General features: G+C 42.8%; 1 protein-coding gene across 3 annotated transcripts in view; it reads left to right on the top strand.

Annotated features, from left to right (window-relative positions):
• Window positions 1-14,349, top strand: part of FBXO15 (F-box protein 15) — a 48,320-nt gene that overhangs the window by 21,675 nt on the left and 12,296 nt on the right. For all 3 annotated transcript variants that reach the window (XM_015080424.3, XM_053206038.1, XM_027069181.2), the window contains exon 8: window positions 363-505. In XM_015080424.3, the coding sequence (XP_014935910.2) occupies window positions 363-505 (143 nt within the window). The remainder of the gene's footprint in view (window positions 1-362; window positions 506-14,349) is intronic.

The raw sequence follows: 14,349 nt of genomic DNA, 5'->3' as shown, positions 1-14,349 counted from the left end.
TTTTCCTGCTGAGCAGCTCTGTCCTCTGGTGACCTCTGGCCTCCAGTGACTGAGACCGCTGAGGAGCAGGGGCGCCTCCTAGAGCCGCTGCGCTGGGCAGATCCCAGAAACACTTCCGCCCGTGGGTACCTATGGAACTCATGCCTTTGCCCATTTTTAGAGACGTTTTAGAGAAGTTGGTGAAAGGAGCACAAAGTGTTTCTTTTGAGTTCCTGGTGTAGAGGATGACTGGGAGGAACCTTTTTGAGGATTGACAGGAACTGGTGTTTAAATGGATGCCGATATTTTTAGAGTATTTTCAGTTCAAGCATTTTGTCTCTGGTGTTGACAAACCTGTGTGTATGTTTTGTTTTGCTTTTTAGCCCCTACGAGCTACCTCCTCATACCCCCCTTTTGGATGACAACCCAGAGTATGGACTGCATGGCTACCAACTCCATATTGATATGCACAGCGGTGGAATTTTCTACCTGTGTGGTACATTTCGCAATCTCTTTACCAAGAAAGGTGAAATAATTGAGTTTTTGCTTCAGTATTAAGTTAAAAGATTAGAGACAGTAGGGGACCAATTTTTATATCTGAGTTAAGAATAGTTTCTTAACTGATTATCTGTTGGCTCTCTGTCTTCCTAGATCCATACCTCATTCTAGGACTTGTGAAATACCGTGGCTGGATCTAGTCTCTTTAGCTTCTGGCTCCTCATCACCATCTCTCTACCTTCTGGAATATTCTCTACTCATCTTTTCTGCTGATACTTCCCTTACTGTTTTGCCCTGCCTTGCCTCTTCCCCTGCCCGAAACTTCTTCCCTTCTTTCTCCGAGGAACTTGGTAAACTCGCCCACAGAGCCAGTGTATCTCCTGCCCAGGATAAGAATAAAGAGAAACCACCCTTCTGCATGTACTGCATCCATGATTATCATGCTTACCAACGCTGAGACAGAGACTAGAGTAGGCAGTGAAGGGAGGGGACCTCAGCCAAGTTAAAGGGAAGAAGGAAGTTTGGTGTCAAGAACTGTATGGATTCAAGTTTCACATTTTTGGGGATAAATTTCATAGGGGAAATTTTATACTCCTTTCCTGAATACCCTGTTCCCCCAAATTGTTTCATCTAATAGATTTGGCATCCATTACTAATCCCCTGCCTACGTCAATTTCTTTTAGAGTTTAGAAAATGGTGATTTTCTAAGTATGTCAGTATTTCCACGTTTATTAGCTGAGGTTTTGTAAAGTACTTCCCCGCATCAACTAGTGAACTCCTGGAGTGGCAGCGTAAATGCTTTAATCCTGTCTCTTTTGGCCACCAATGTTCAGATTAAGAAATTGATGTGATCTTTACCTCCTGTGGGTGGAAATTATTTTGGGTGTGCTCCCTCTCTTTCTGTCTTTGTTGTTTAGTGCCATTGTGGATTTTTTTTGTATTAAATAACTTTTTAAAATGTTTGTTTATTTTTGAGAGAGACAGACAGGCAGACAGACAGAGTGGGAGCCAGAGAGGGCCAGAGAGAGAGGCAGACAGAATCCGAAGCAGGCTCCAGGCACTGAGCTGTCAGCACAGAGCCCAGTGTGGCGCTCGAACCCGCAAACCACGGGATCATGACCTGAGCTAAAGTCGGATACTTAACCGACCAAGCCACCCAGGTGCCCCTTTATTGAATAATTTATAGATAATTATAGACATTACTCTTTTTGAGGCTAAAATTGTCCTTCGTTTGATCAGTGGGATCTAATCCAAGCTGGCTGCTGTGTGCTTTTGATACAGCTCCATTAGTCTGAGTCTTTGCTTTTTGACCCAGGGTATCTAGGTTTTTCTATGCTTATTAGCATTTCTATTAGAAATATGTCACATCTATATATTGACCTGAGGTGAATTGACAACCTTTATTGTTGAATTGTCGTGTCCAAGAATGTGGTATGTTTTTCGTTTGGTTCAGAGATACTTTTATGTCTTTTAGGGTGTTTCAGAATTTTCTTCATACTAGTTTTGCTTATTTTTTATTTAGGTCTTTAGTACTTCATTTTGTTACTTCTTTCCCATTGTATCTTCCAGTTGGTGTGTAATATTTGGTGTGGGTTTGGTCTCAGGCACTCCTGATCTCATAGAATAAGTTGAGAAGTACTCCTGCCTCTTGAATTTTTTGGAGGATTCTGCATAGAATTGGTAGCATTTCCTCCTTGAATGGTTGGTGGAATTTACTCGGGAAGCCATTAAGGCTTGGAGTTTTCTTTGTGGGAATGTTTTTAACTACAGTTTCAGTTTCTTTTTTAGACATAGGGGTTACTTAGGTTATCTGTTTCTTCTTATGTGAGCTTCGGTATTTTGTGTCTTTTAAGAAATTTGTCTAAATGTTAACTATGTTAAGATGGCCCAGTGGGTTAAGCAGTTTTTTTTTGGCCTGCTCCTTCTATTACAAATTTCTCCGTGAATGTTGACCAAATGGTGGATACCTATATCCATGATCTTATTAGAGATTGCAAAAATCATGTTTCCCTAGTCCTATTCTTCCTTCTATGTCTGTTATCTGGAGTTCTTCTATAAAGAAGAGTTTTCCCTTATCAACTATTTACTTAGCTGAAGTACAATTAGTACGGATAAGGCAGGGTCCATGTTTGAGCCTTTCTCTTTATTTATAGAATAGTGATTAATGCTCTAACAGTCTTCAAAGATGACTTAGAGGTTTTTGTGGGAGGGGGTAGTGTTACTGTGAACTCATGGGTGGAAAAATGTAGTCTATTTTCAGTCATTATTCCTTTTATAGTTATTGTGCTGTGCAAATTGTCCTGTCATGAGTCATCCTCTTCTGTGTTCTTTTAACGTGACTCTGGTCATCTCTGGTAGCTTGCTTGCGTTCTAACACGAGAAGAGACCTCAAGCTCATTTTACCCATTTGTTGCACAGATCTGGAATTATCCATTTTTCCTAGGAGCTCTGGCTCCTTTTAGTTCCCACCACACTATGGTATTTAGAAGCCAAAATCTGGATCCTGGAGATGCACCTTGCTCTCGGGTTTTTATTCCTTTTAGGGTTTTCAGCAGGCAGGGCTAAGAAGTTTGCAGATTTTTGTAATGTGAAGAAGCATATCATGGATATGTTTAAATGAAATATTTTAAGGTTTTTAATTAGCTTCTTTGATTATACTTGTATCTCTTTTCTCACACCAAAAGTCTTTGTTGCAAACAACATCAAAATATATAATAATTTAATAATAGCGATATTGTTACTAGTAATGAACCCATTGAATGTTCTTTTAATTAAGATTTTTTTTATGGTTCTTTATGGGTTTAAGTTACATCATGCCAGAGGGTTCAATCTCCTAAAATAATTATTCTCTGTGTGGCTGTAATGCCACTATGACATAAAATCAAAATGATTTTTTTCAGGTGATTCTTTATTTTTCAGGATTGCTATGCTTCTATTTTTACATTAAAAAATTTACATCCCACATTTACATGGTTTATAGTTGAAACTATAAAACAAGGAAGTTCAGAAGTTGACTTCTATCCTTATCTTTCATCCCTGCTCTCTCCCTTCCCCCAAAGGTGACCCTTCATGTCAGCCTATGGCATATCCTTTAAGTGCTCTTTTCTGAATATATAATGCTATACACCAATGTATTTATATTTCCTCCAGTTTTTTTTAAGGAGGCATATCATATAAGTTCCTTGCTTTTTTCCCATTAGTAATATATTCTGGAGATTACTCATTAGAATGACAGAGAGATTTTTCTCATTGTCTTTTTAAACCAGCTACAGGTAGGTAGTTTGGTAGTTTGTTAACAGTTTCTTGCTGTGGTTTCTAGTCCCTGCTCTTACAGACAGTGGTATAGTAAATTGCCTTGTTCACACATCCTTTTATATTTTGCCAGCTTGTCTTTGGAGTACTTTCTTAGGAATAGGACTGCTAGATCAACGGGTGAATGTACATATAATTTCGAAAGACACCATCGCAGTCCCCTCTATGAGGGCTTATTTCTAACTTGATAGGGATAGGCAGTTAATAAGATGTTTTGTTACTAGGGATGCTTGTTCTAGGTTTGATTATGTGTTCATTCAAGGCATTTGGTTAAGGAACTTTCTATTCCTAAATTAGTTGGATTTTTTTTTTTAATTGGGAATGGTGGTTAAAAGTTGTCAAATCCATCTGTGGGCAACGATCGATGATCATATGGTTCTTCCTCCTTTGTGCTGTTAATGTAGCGAATTCCGTCAGTGCATCTTCTAATGGCAAACGCCCTGGAGCCCCTGTGATAAGCTGCTCATGTTGTATGTATACTTCTTTTTAAGCTACTGGCTTCACTTCTTCGGTATTTAGTGTTTTTCCATTTACGCTCACAGATTAGAGTACTTATAGTTTCCTTTTTTTAAACATGCTTCTGATGTGGTTATAATGAGGTTTTCTACTTTTCATTGAATCATTTTTTAGTATTTATATGATTTCCTAGAAAATCACCTGTTTTCTTTAGGTTTGTTTTGATCTTTTTCAAGCTTTTTGAGTTGGCTGCTTGGGTGGTTTAATTTTCAGAGTTTCTTTTTTTTCTTTGGTGCCCTTTCTGCCATGCCCAGAATCTTGGAGTCTCTGAATCAGGGAGGAACTGAAAGGTGATCACGAGCTTGACTTTGCCCTGCAACCTCGGATCTGGGCCCTGCCCCAGGAAGAGCCCTCCCAATTTTATGAAGGTGTGAGAGTTCTGCCTCTCTTCTCTCTACTTCAGCCCTTTTAACTGTATTCTGTTATTTGAAACAGAGAATAAAATCTCCTCCCTCTTTCTGGTATGTTCTTTTGAGGGTGCTACTAACGGGCCGCAGTCTGTACCCAGGGGACAGCATATGCCCTCTGGGTGGTGTTAGTGGGGAACTTGGTCTCTCTCCCTCCCATGGCTCCACCCTTATGGCCTCAAGCGCCCTCTCACTTCCAGCCTTTCTTATCTAATACAATGTACACTCTCCTTGAGCGCCTATTGTAACCCCCAGGGATTAGGTCTGTTAGGTCCCATCCGTCTTAGGGGAGAACTTCAGAGAGAGGACTCGCCCTCTCCTAGTTCTAAACAGCATAACCTTGATTAAGCTCTGTATGCATTCTTTATACCTAAACTGTGCCCTCAGTAAGGATGATGGTGTGCAGAGAACACTTGTGAGTGCTCGTTATGGGTTCTTTCTGCGTGTTTTATATTTATATTCTTCAACTTGATCTTCATAGCGAGCTTGGGAATTGGGTACTGGTTCCGCTCCTGTGTTATTGGTGAGGTGGCTGGAGCTGGTCGTGTAGGTCCATCCTCTAAGTCTGTGTAGCTCATGCACAGGCCGGTCTCCACAGCATGGGTCTCAAGCACAGGGCTGTGCCGGCTTCTGTGTATTTGTACTTTTCAGTGACATGCTTCTAGAATCCGCGTTCCTATGTGTGTGACTCGTGTGTCTTTTCGAAGTGTTGGCATCACAGGGGTGGTCAGGAAGGGCCCTCTGTGCAGGCTTGCGGGAGCAGCCTTGAACCACTTCCCGTTCATGACACTAACTTGCTGGGGAGGCCGGACAATTAGTACAAGACGCAAGAGACTGAGTAAAACGAAGGAGGGTGGGGAGCTGAGCTTTCATCTGTTTTCACAGTAAGAAGACAAATTTCCTCCTGAAGGAGACCACTCAACGGAGATGCATTTCCTCTGTGTGTGGTTCCGTGACTAGGAACCAGCAGAGGGCGCTGTTGCCATCGGCGTCAGCTTGCAGTTTAGCAACGTGCAAGCTGGAATGTCCTCTAAGGTTTTTGAGAAACTCTCTTGTGGTACCATGTGGTATATTTAGTAAATTCTGGCTGTGTCATTGCAGTTAGGGATGACAGCACTTTGCCCCTGTTTTTTAAGAACACTGTCTCTCCCTATCAAGGATAAAATGTTTGATCATCGCGTCCCTACCCTTGAGGTGCCTCTGTCCACTGTTTGTCGTCGGTGAGATAGGAGACCTGGCCTGATTCTAACGAGGCCATCTGTAGGGGGTGGCGGGAAGTAAAGGGGACAAGGCCAATTTGTTTATGTGATTCATTCATTGACAAAAAGTTGTTGAAGCAGGAGACGTGCTGGGGCACAGGGCGTAGGCATGTCGGACACGGTGCCTGCCCTTCCCCCAGTTCGGTACAGAGAAGTCTGCTGGGCCAGGTGACAGGCATGTGCGGGGGACTAGGGAGTCCTGGAGGTTTCTGAGGAAGGGCAGACCACGGGGAGCTGGGGTTGGAGTACAGGGACCAGTGCAGCGTGGAGACAGGTTAGTGGGGATGGTCTAGGCCAGTTAGCGGGAGTCATGGGGCAGTGGGAAGGGCTGTCCTCAAATACGACACGGCTTTACAAACAGAGCCTGAATTTGGTCATTTGGTAGGGTGCTTGCCAGAATTCCATCTTTAAATAAGATTTATGAGGATGTGCCACTTTAGTCCACAAATTCACTGCAGTTTTATTAAAAAATCCCAGTGGGAATTTATTCAGCTTACAAGGTTGAGTCTAAAATCCATCTAAATACACATATGTGCATAGGGGATGGGTGACAGAATTTTTGTGTTAAAATCTTAATTGTGAGATAATCTGTTCTTCTCTACACATGCTGCATTGTACAGGCTGTGGAAAAACTGTAAAACCCCTGCAGCCACCCCACAGTTTAAGAAATCGACCATTCCCAGCGACTTTGGAGCCACCTGCGTGTCCCTTCCTGCTGGTTCTGTGTGTTGTGTTAACCACCGTTCTGCATATTAATTAACTCTTTCTTTTCTTTTTCTTTTTCTTTCTTTCTTTCTTTCTTTCTTTCTTTCTTTCTTTCTTTCTTTCTGCAATTGAACTTCTTCGTATTGTGAACTGACACAGAGAAATGCATAAAACAGATTCTCATAAAGCAAACACCTGTGTGATTGCCATCCAGGTCTTGATTAGGTTTTGAAAATGGATAGTTAAAGGGACCGGCCTTTCCTGATGTTAAACACTCTAACCAAGAATGTACAGCGTCCCTGGAATGGATCTTCTTTTGTGGTTCCACAGTCTTTTGTCAGAGGATTCTCATACATGTGGAACTTACAGCAAAGCAATTACTAGCTTTCCATGATACCCCTATGTATCTGAGTATATCTTCATCCTTCAGAGGATGTGTTGTATCACTTTGCAATATTAGTATAGAATGTGTTGTATGGAATCATTTGCCTAAGAGGCTTTCTGGAATTGACTCTTTAGGGACTACAGACAATCAAAGGTTTCACGCCATGTTTATATTCAGATGGCACAAGCCCAGGGAAGTATCAGACTGGGTAGTGGCCAGTTGAGACGTTCTTCATCTCTGTCAACTGTATTTTCTCTGAGCAAGATACCCCTGTGTTCTGTTTTCTTAACTTTGTCTCATGGACTTTGCTACAGGGTCCTTTGGATTTTTTAAAAATTTTTATTTATTGTCATTATTTTTACAATACATGGTGCTAACCACAGAGCAGAAGACCCCGGTTAGTTCTTGGCGCCTGAAGTGACACCCCTGACACACACAGGTGGGAGGACCAGGCCGGAGCTGGCTCAGCGGAGACGTGGGGGGGTGGGGGGGGGGGAAGGAGCACTGCCTCTGTGGCCCACCAGCAAGGCCCCTGTGCTGGGCGCGATGTCCTCATCCACCCGAGGCCGCAGCTGATGCCTCTTGACTTTGAATCCCAAACGTTTGTCCGGGTGGGGCATGGGGGCTGAGTTCCCAGGCTGGTGATGTACAAGCCTTGCTGTATCCTTCACCCTTCTTTGCGCCTTCAGGTCAGAGCAGGCTCTACTCCCGTGTGCTCAGGGGGAGCCAGGGACGCCATTTTATAAGGCATTGCTCAAGCTTCTAGACGTTATTTTCTCTCAGACGCTGTATGGAGAGGGAGGAGTTTCTGCCTCTCTGCACCACCTTGTAGTGAGTAAAAGGATCTGTGTCCTTTCTTGTCTCCCTAAAGGTTTGACCCCTTCCCCTTGGCACTTTGTCCTATTCCTCCCCCATGGAAATGAGACGTTTTCTCTTTGTATTTTTATGTGTTCAGCCACTTTGACAAGTCATGGCTGCGACAAGAGTGTTCTTGAAAGGATCCGTATCATCTCTGTTCAAAGAAAAGTTTATGATTCCTGAGCCTGCACACATTTGCTACCTGCTTCTTTGTGTGTTGTCAGTAAAATCCAGCTAATAGGCAGTTTAGGAGAAGAAACATTTTGTCACCTGAATTGGATATATGAGAGGCAGGGGTGGGAGGGATAAACAGTGAAGGAAATACTGGAGGAGGAGTTTGTGAATGAAAATGTGAGTCAAGCGTATAGAAGTGCCTCACGTGTTTTTCTGTCTTTCTGTGCTCCGTTCTGGATACGTGGGTGCACTGTTGGCACTGGGTCCCCAGGACCAACCCCGGGTTGAGCAGTTTGCTAGGAGGACTCACAGGACTCAGGATGTGTATTATTAATGACCCACATTTGGTGGAGTGGAAGGGTACAGAGCAAAATCATCAAAGGGCAAAGGCGGGGGTGGGGGGTGGGGAAGCGCCAAGGACAGCGGGGAGTCACCGGGATGGGCTTGTTTTCTCCTGCAATGAGTTGTGAAAACACAAGTTGTGAAATGTTGTCTACCCAAGGAGAAGCTCATTTAAAGACTAGTACCTGGGGTTGTGCTTGGGGGCTGGTGAGGCAGACACCCTCTGCCTGGAGCTACCCTGATTCCAGACCCCCAGAGGGAGGGATATTCCGCACAAACCACGTTGCTGATAAAAACTGTTCGGACGCAGTGAGCCGCTTGTATGGGTTAGGAAAGACGAGGTGGGGATGCTTCCAGAATCGGAGTGCCCAGCAGCCGTGGGCGGGCCGGCCAGCAGGCCTTCTCAAGAGTAGACATCCCCAGCTGCTGTGTTAACTCTGCCCTGCACCACTGTCAGTGAGCCCTGTGATGGGAGTGTGGGCAGCCCAGGGAAGGAGCCGGCGGCAAATAGTCCCACTGCACTTTTGCAGTGTAAGTAGAGCTTGAAAAAGGGCATGTCAGCAATGCAAAGCAGCAAGGAATGTGTATTTTTTGATCTTTGTATCAAGCTAATTATTGCCAATTTGCAGAAGCTGAAGTAAAAGCGTTTTGCCCAGGACAGTGCGTTGTAACCTTTTTATTGGGATTGAGAGGGAAAGCAAGACAGAAGAAGCAAAGGGACAGGATTCTTCAAGTAGGCTGCTCCTGGCGTCTGCCTTGTTGAATTGTTCTAAAGATGCATTTAAAAACTAGTGTCTTTTTATTATAGGATTTGAAAGTTCTGAATAGTAAAAGTTTGTAAAGAAGCAAATAGAAATCACCCAGGACAACTGTTGTTTCTATTTTAGTCCATTTTCAAATATACAGCTATGTTTATATCTGTGGACCACATAACGTGAGCAATGCCACAGTCTGCTCTTTCTCCTTACCGTCACATTGTGGGCATTTTCCCATGGCACTAAACTGTTTTAGCAGGTTCATTCTTGAAAAGTTGTATGACCTCCCACTGTTTGGTTTTATCATGATTTATTGACCCAGTCTCCTAACGTTGGGCATTTAGGTCTCCGGTGTTCATGATTGTAGCACTATCGTGACGAGAATCCGATTGTTTTAAATTAACCTGTGCCTTTGAATGTTAGCTTGACTGTTTAAACAAGCTGTTGAATACAGCAGAGGGTGGTGGCTATTGTAGTGGCCGCTGGGTGGGCTGTGTGAAGGGAGCTACCTTGGCGCTGCGTGTGGCCATGGACGGTTATCACTGTCCTCTCTTGTAGGGGCGGCCACGTCAGAACCTGCCTTCCAAGGCTCCTCGAGGCTCAGGGAGGTAATAACGGTCGCCTCCAGGATGCCCGGCCATATGCTGCTGTTTGTATATTTCTCTTCTGATTGAATTTCCATGGGTCTGTTCAGTTTGATTGGTTCCATAGTTTCTGTGACTTACAGGAGTTCCATTCATTGAAAATATTTTCTCCATTTTGTCTTTTGCCTTTTCATTGAGTGTATGTTGCTTTTGGATCTCTCAAAGGTTTTTGATTGTATGTAAACCCATGCTTCCTTTTCATTAACATGAAATGTATAAAGTCTATAGATTCCCAAGCCCTTCCCTCTAAGGACTCTCTCTCTCTCTGTTGAGAATCACCATACCCCTTCTTCTTGTATCCTCAGCAGGCAAGAAGATGTTTCAAGCTTTACTTGTGTATTTTCCTTTTAAGTTTTTTTATTTATCTAAGTAATCTCTACCTCCAACATGGGGCTCAAACTCAGGACCACGAGGTGAAGAGTCGCATGCTCTTCAGATGGAGCCAGCCAGGGGCCCCTCTTGTGTAGTTTGTTATGAAAGTATGTGTCCCTCCCGCCCATACAAAATTTCTTACTGATGATTTTTAATCTAGGTTTTCTTCATTACTTTAATCCATTTATTCTATTAGGTGTATTTAATAATCACTTGGCCAGATTTTTAAAATATCTCATTTGGATTTTGATGAGATTTTCAATAAATGTGTGTGTTAATTTGGAAGGCATCAATCTCTTCTAGTAAGGGTTTCAGACTCTCTTTCTCCTTAAGTCTCTGTCACTGCCCTTGGGAGGAGTGTTCGCTGTGTGGACCCTGCACGTTTCTCCACTCACTGATGCTTCCTTTTTGTGTTGCCCTAGTAAATTCTTTTAGGTTATGTTTCCATGATCTGTTAGATTCAGGCTCTTTCCTACAGAGTTTCTTCAATATGGTCTTCGTTAAAATACTGATTAAATAATACATGTTCAGTCCTTACTCTGTAAGACACAGTAGAAAACATTGAGGGGGTAAAAAGAAGGTATGGGTTTCAGAAACTTCTTTTTTTCCTCCAGAAGAGTGGGTTTCAGCTCTTCAGCAGCAGAACCTGATAAAGCCCAGATAACCTGTCTTTAAAAGAGCTCTACTTTTAAAGTTTTAATAGTTTGTTTCAGATATTTTTCATATGTAGCATGTTAATCTCGTTTTTATTGTTGTGATTCCAAAAATAAATGACTTGTTTTGTTCTCTGTTCCTTGATGCTAATTACTTTCTATGTTTCTAGGCCAGATTATTCTCTCTAAGCATTTATCATAACTGGAAGGCATTAGAAATAGTACAGTCCTGTCTGGATGGCGATTACCTATGAAAATTAGAACAGATAATTCTTTACAGCATCTTCCTCATTGGTTGTTAGCACATTTTTCCTATTTTGTCCATCCGGTGATCCCTTATGAAAAATCAGCATTACAGATTATTGTTCACAAAACAGGAGAACCCAGATCTTTATATCTATTATGTCAGAGCTCATCAAGAGTAGGTGCCACTCTACCTGGAAGCGAGATAGGCCACATGGTTTGTGGGACCCAGTGCAAAATGAAGCCACCGGGCTCTTCCTTGGAAATGTAAAGATGTCACAATGGTGGCAGCAGAGCCCAGGGAGGGCCCTTCTCATCTTTTCTTGCTGTTCTGGACTGTGACTTCTGTTTGAGATTTGACCTCCGATTTTGATTTGTTCTTTCTCTCTGGCGATTTGAATTTTTAAAATCATTTAAAGGGAAGGTAATGAGGTCTTTGTTTATATTTTCATCTTCAAGGATATTGTTTAGATAATACATTGTGCTTTTTTCCCTAGGTATTTATTAAGGCAATTGTGAAAAGTAGAATCTCTTACTTAAAACAAGCCGTTTGAGGAAGGGAAGTCTAATAAGAAACATAAGTAATGGGTTTTGTAGTTTTTCCGCTGGTATGAATTTAGTCATTGGTAAAAGTTAGATCTTCAGGATGTTGAGCTTAGAGTCACTTCTCAGATCACAAACATGTTACCATGCATGATTCCTGGGTTTTTTACAGACCTCTTGGGGTTTCTCCTGATTTCTTCTGGCTCTCTGTTCCCTTTCTGGCGTCATTTTTCGGGGCACACAGCCTGGGTTTTACAGATGCAGTCAGACTACTTGGGGACTTTTTCCTTGTTGCCCTGTGGCCTCCCTGCCTCAATAGCTAAAGTACTTCTTCCCACCTTGACGTTGCTTTCCTCACTTGAAGGCTCCCCGGTTCCTTGGTCCCCAGTGCACGTCCGTTGGCGCTCTCAGACTCGACTTACCCCTTTTTGCTACTCAGACATCTTCTAATCAGCTCATAAGTCCCCTTTATATTTCATGTAAGACTCTTTAAGTATGATCACCGTCCTGCTCTGTTCCTGGTTCTTGGGCTCACTACCTGCTGTGCTAAGAAAAATCGTCACCTTTGTGCTTCCTCCTGATCTTCCTCTCTCTTCTGCCGCCACATTGTCACTGTATTACGGTCTTTTTGTATTCTTGGTTTTTTTTTTTTCCTGTTTCAGAGAAAAAGATGTCCCACTTCTTTCCAAAAAGTACATCCCAATTTCTCTTCCTAAATATATCTGCTCTTACCTGCTCTGGGCCCTGTGTTTAGCCTTTTGTCTCTTAGCATTGTCTCAAATCTGTTTTCCCATCATCTTCTTCTTTTTCACTGATTAATATATTCATATTTTCTGACTCAAAAATTATTTTAAAAGAACCAAAACACTTCTGTACAAATAAAGCAAATTTTGGTTTCAAGCTATGGAAAACCTAACCTAAAGCTGGCTTAGCAGAAAGGATTCATGTTGTTGAAAAACTCAAGGAGATGTTTTATTTCAGACAGTTTGATGCAAGGGCTTATTGACTGTCAGGGGGACAGGATGTGTCTAGACAGCTTGTCTGTCCATCTTGGTCTGTCCATTCTCCATCTTCTTACTTCCCTACATTCTGAATTCTGCTTCCTCCTTTCCAGGCAGCTCTGGCCAGCTCGAGAGCTCACGTCCAAGTCTGAGGTTCTCCTCCTGAGCACTCCTCCCTAAGAGTCTCATTGCATCTTCTTGACTCTGGTCGGGTTCTGAACTCACCCCTGACTCAGCCAGGTGCCAGGTGAATGGGATGCTCCATATCTGGGTCTGGCTGCTACTGCCGGAGATACTGGGACTGAGCTGGGAGCGTGTCTCAGAGGAATATTAGAACATGCTTAGTGAGAGAAGCAGAACAGTTGCCGGAGAGCCCAAAACAAATATCCATGTACCTTCCCCTTAAACGTGTGGAAGGACTACCCTAGAAAAAATAGTGTATTTTCAGATCAACTGGACTGATAGAAAATTGGTCCAGTGGTACGGAAAGTAGAACCAGGTCTTGTGAAAACAGCGGTCTGAATCTTTATGCACGTCGATGGGAAAAGCTATTTTCAAACGTTATTGAATTAACGAGCAGGGAGCTTTTAAAGAGTCTGAGTGCACACTTTATCCTGTTTTTAATCAAGTTTCTTGTCACCAGTACCAGGGACAATACTCACAGCAAATGTAGACTGTGAGGGTTCTTGCTGACGTGAAAGAAATAGAGACTCTTTGGCTCAAAAGACTTAGGAGCTTTTACTAAACTCATCACACTCACCAACTCTGGACTCGGGAGGGAAATGGTCCTACAGATTTGAAAGTTTTCCTCCTCTGTCACCTTCCAGCACAGCTCTTCTTCCTGTCACTGGTGTGGCCACTACAGCCAGTGAAACGGAGGGGAAACTTCTGATCCTCAACACGTTCGGAGACCTCTCCTTTCATAGTCCACTGATCTATGTCTGCGTTCAACTACGTGAAATTACTTTAATTTCATGTGCATCAGGGGTTTGGAAAACAGAGGTATCTGGAAACAGCCAAGAAAAGAGAGAAGCTGGGTGTTTGCCATGAGATTTGTGTTCCATACCTAACAAGAAAAAGGGGGAAATACTAAAGATTCTCTCACCCCAAGAGCATAGTGCCTATTCTATTTGATAGAGTCTAAGGACATTTTTTTGTCGTTATTAATTATTCCTTTGTAGCGTTGGTGTCTGTGCAGCTTTCCATTGTTACTACTCGGTGGCGAATGTTTTTGAGATTGTAGGGTCTTCCTTCCTCTTTACCCGAGATTTATCTCTGCGCCCCGAGAGTTGCTCCCCAATGTCCAGATGTCTGGTCCATTTATTCATGTTACCACGTCGGCCTCTCAGATGGCGCTCTAGGGCCTGTCTTACTTGATTTCCGCTCATCCAGTTATGTGTTTAGCGAGCCTGTGTTGCTGTTCTAGCTGTAGGCAGCTTTAATCCAATTTAACCCCCTTACCTCTTCTTCCTGTTTGCCATAGGAAGACCATGCAGTCAGACCAATTGGTCAGTCAGTCTCTCTTGCCAACATTCTTTACTCTCCCTGCCTTTTCTGTGTTCTATTTATGGGCCAAAAAATGAATTCTAATCATAGTTGAAAAATGAGAAATGTTATTAGTAGTGCCATTAATCATGCCATAGGGGACATGACCTTTATTCCCAAAGACTGCAGGTTATTTTAGGAAATATCTAATATGCAAA

This window comes from Acinonyx jubatus, chromosome D3 (genome assembly GCF_027475565.1).
Source record: "Acinonyx jubatus isolate Ajub_Pintada_27869175 chromosome D3, VMU_Ajub_asm_v1.0, whole genome shotgun sequence".
Classification (NCBI taxonomy): Eukaryota; Metazoa; Chordata; class Mammalia; order Carnivora; family Felidae; genus Acinonyx; species Acinonyx jubatus.
The sequence above is the reverse complement of the archived record's forward strand: the minus strand, read 5'-3'. Positions and strand labels throughout refer to the sequence as shown.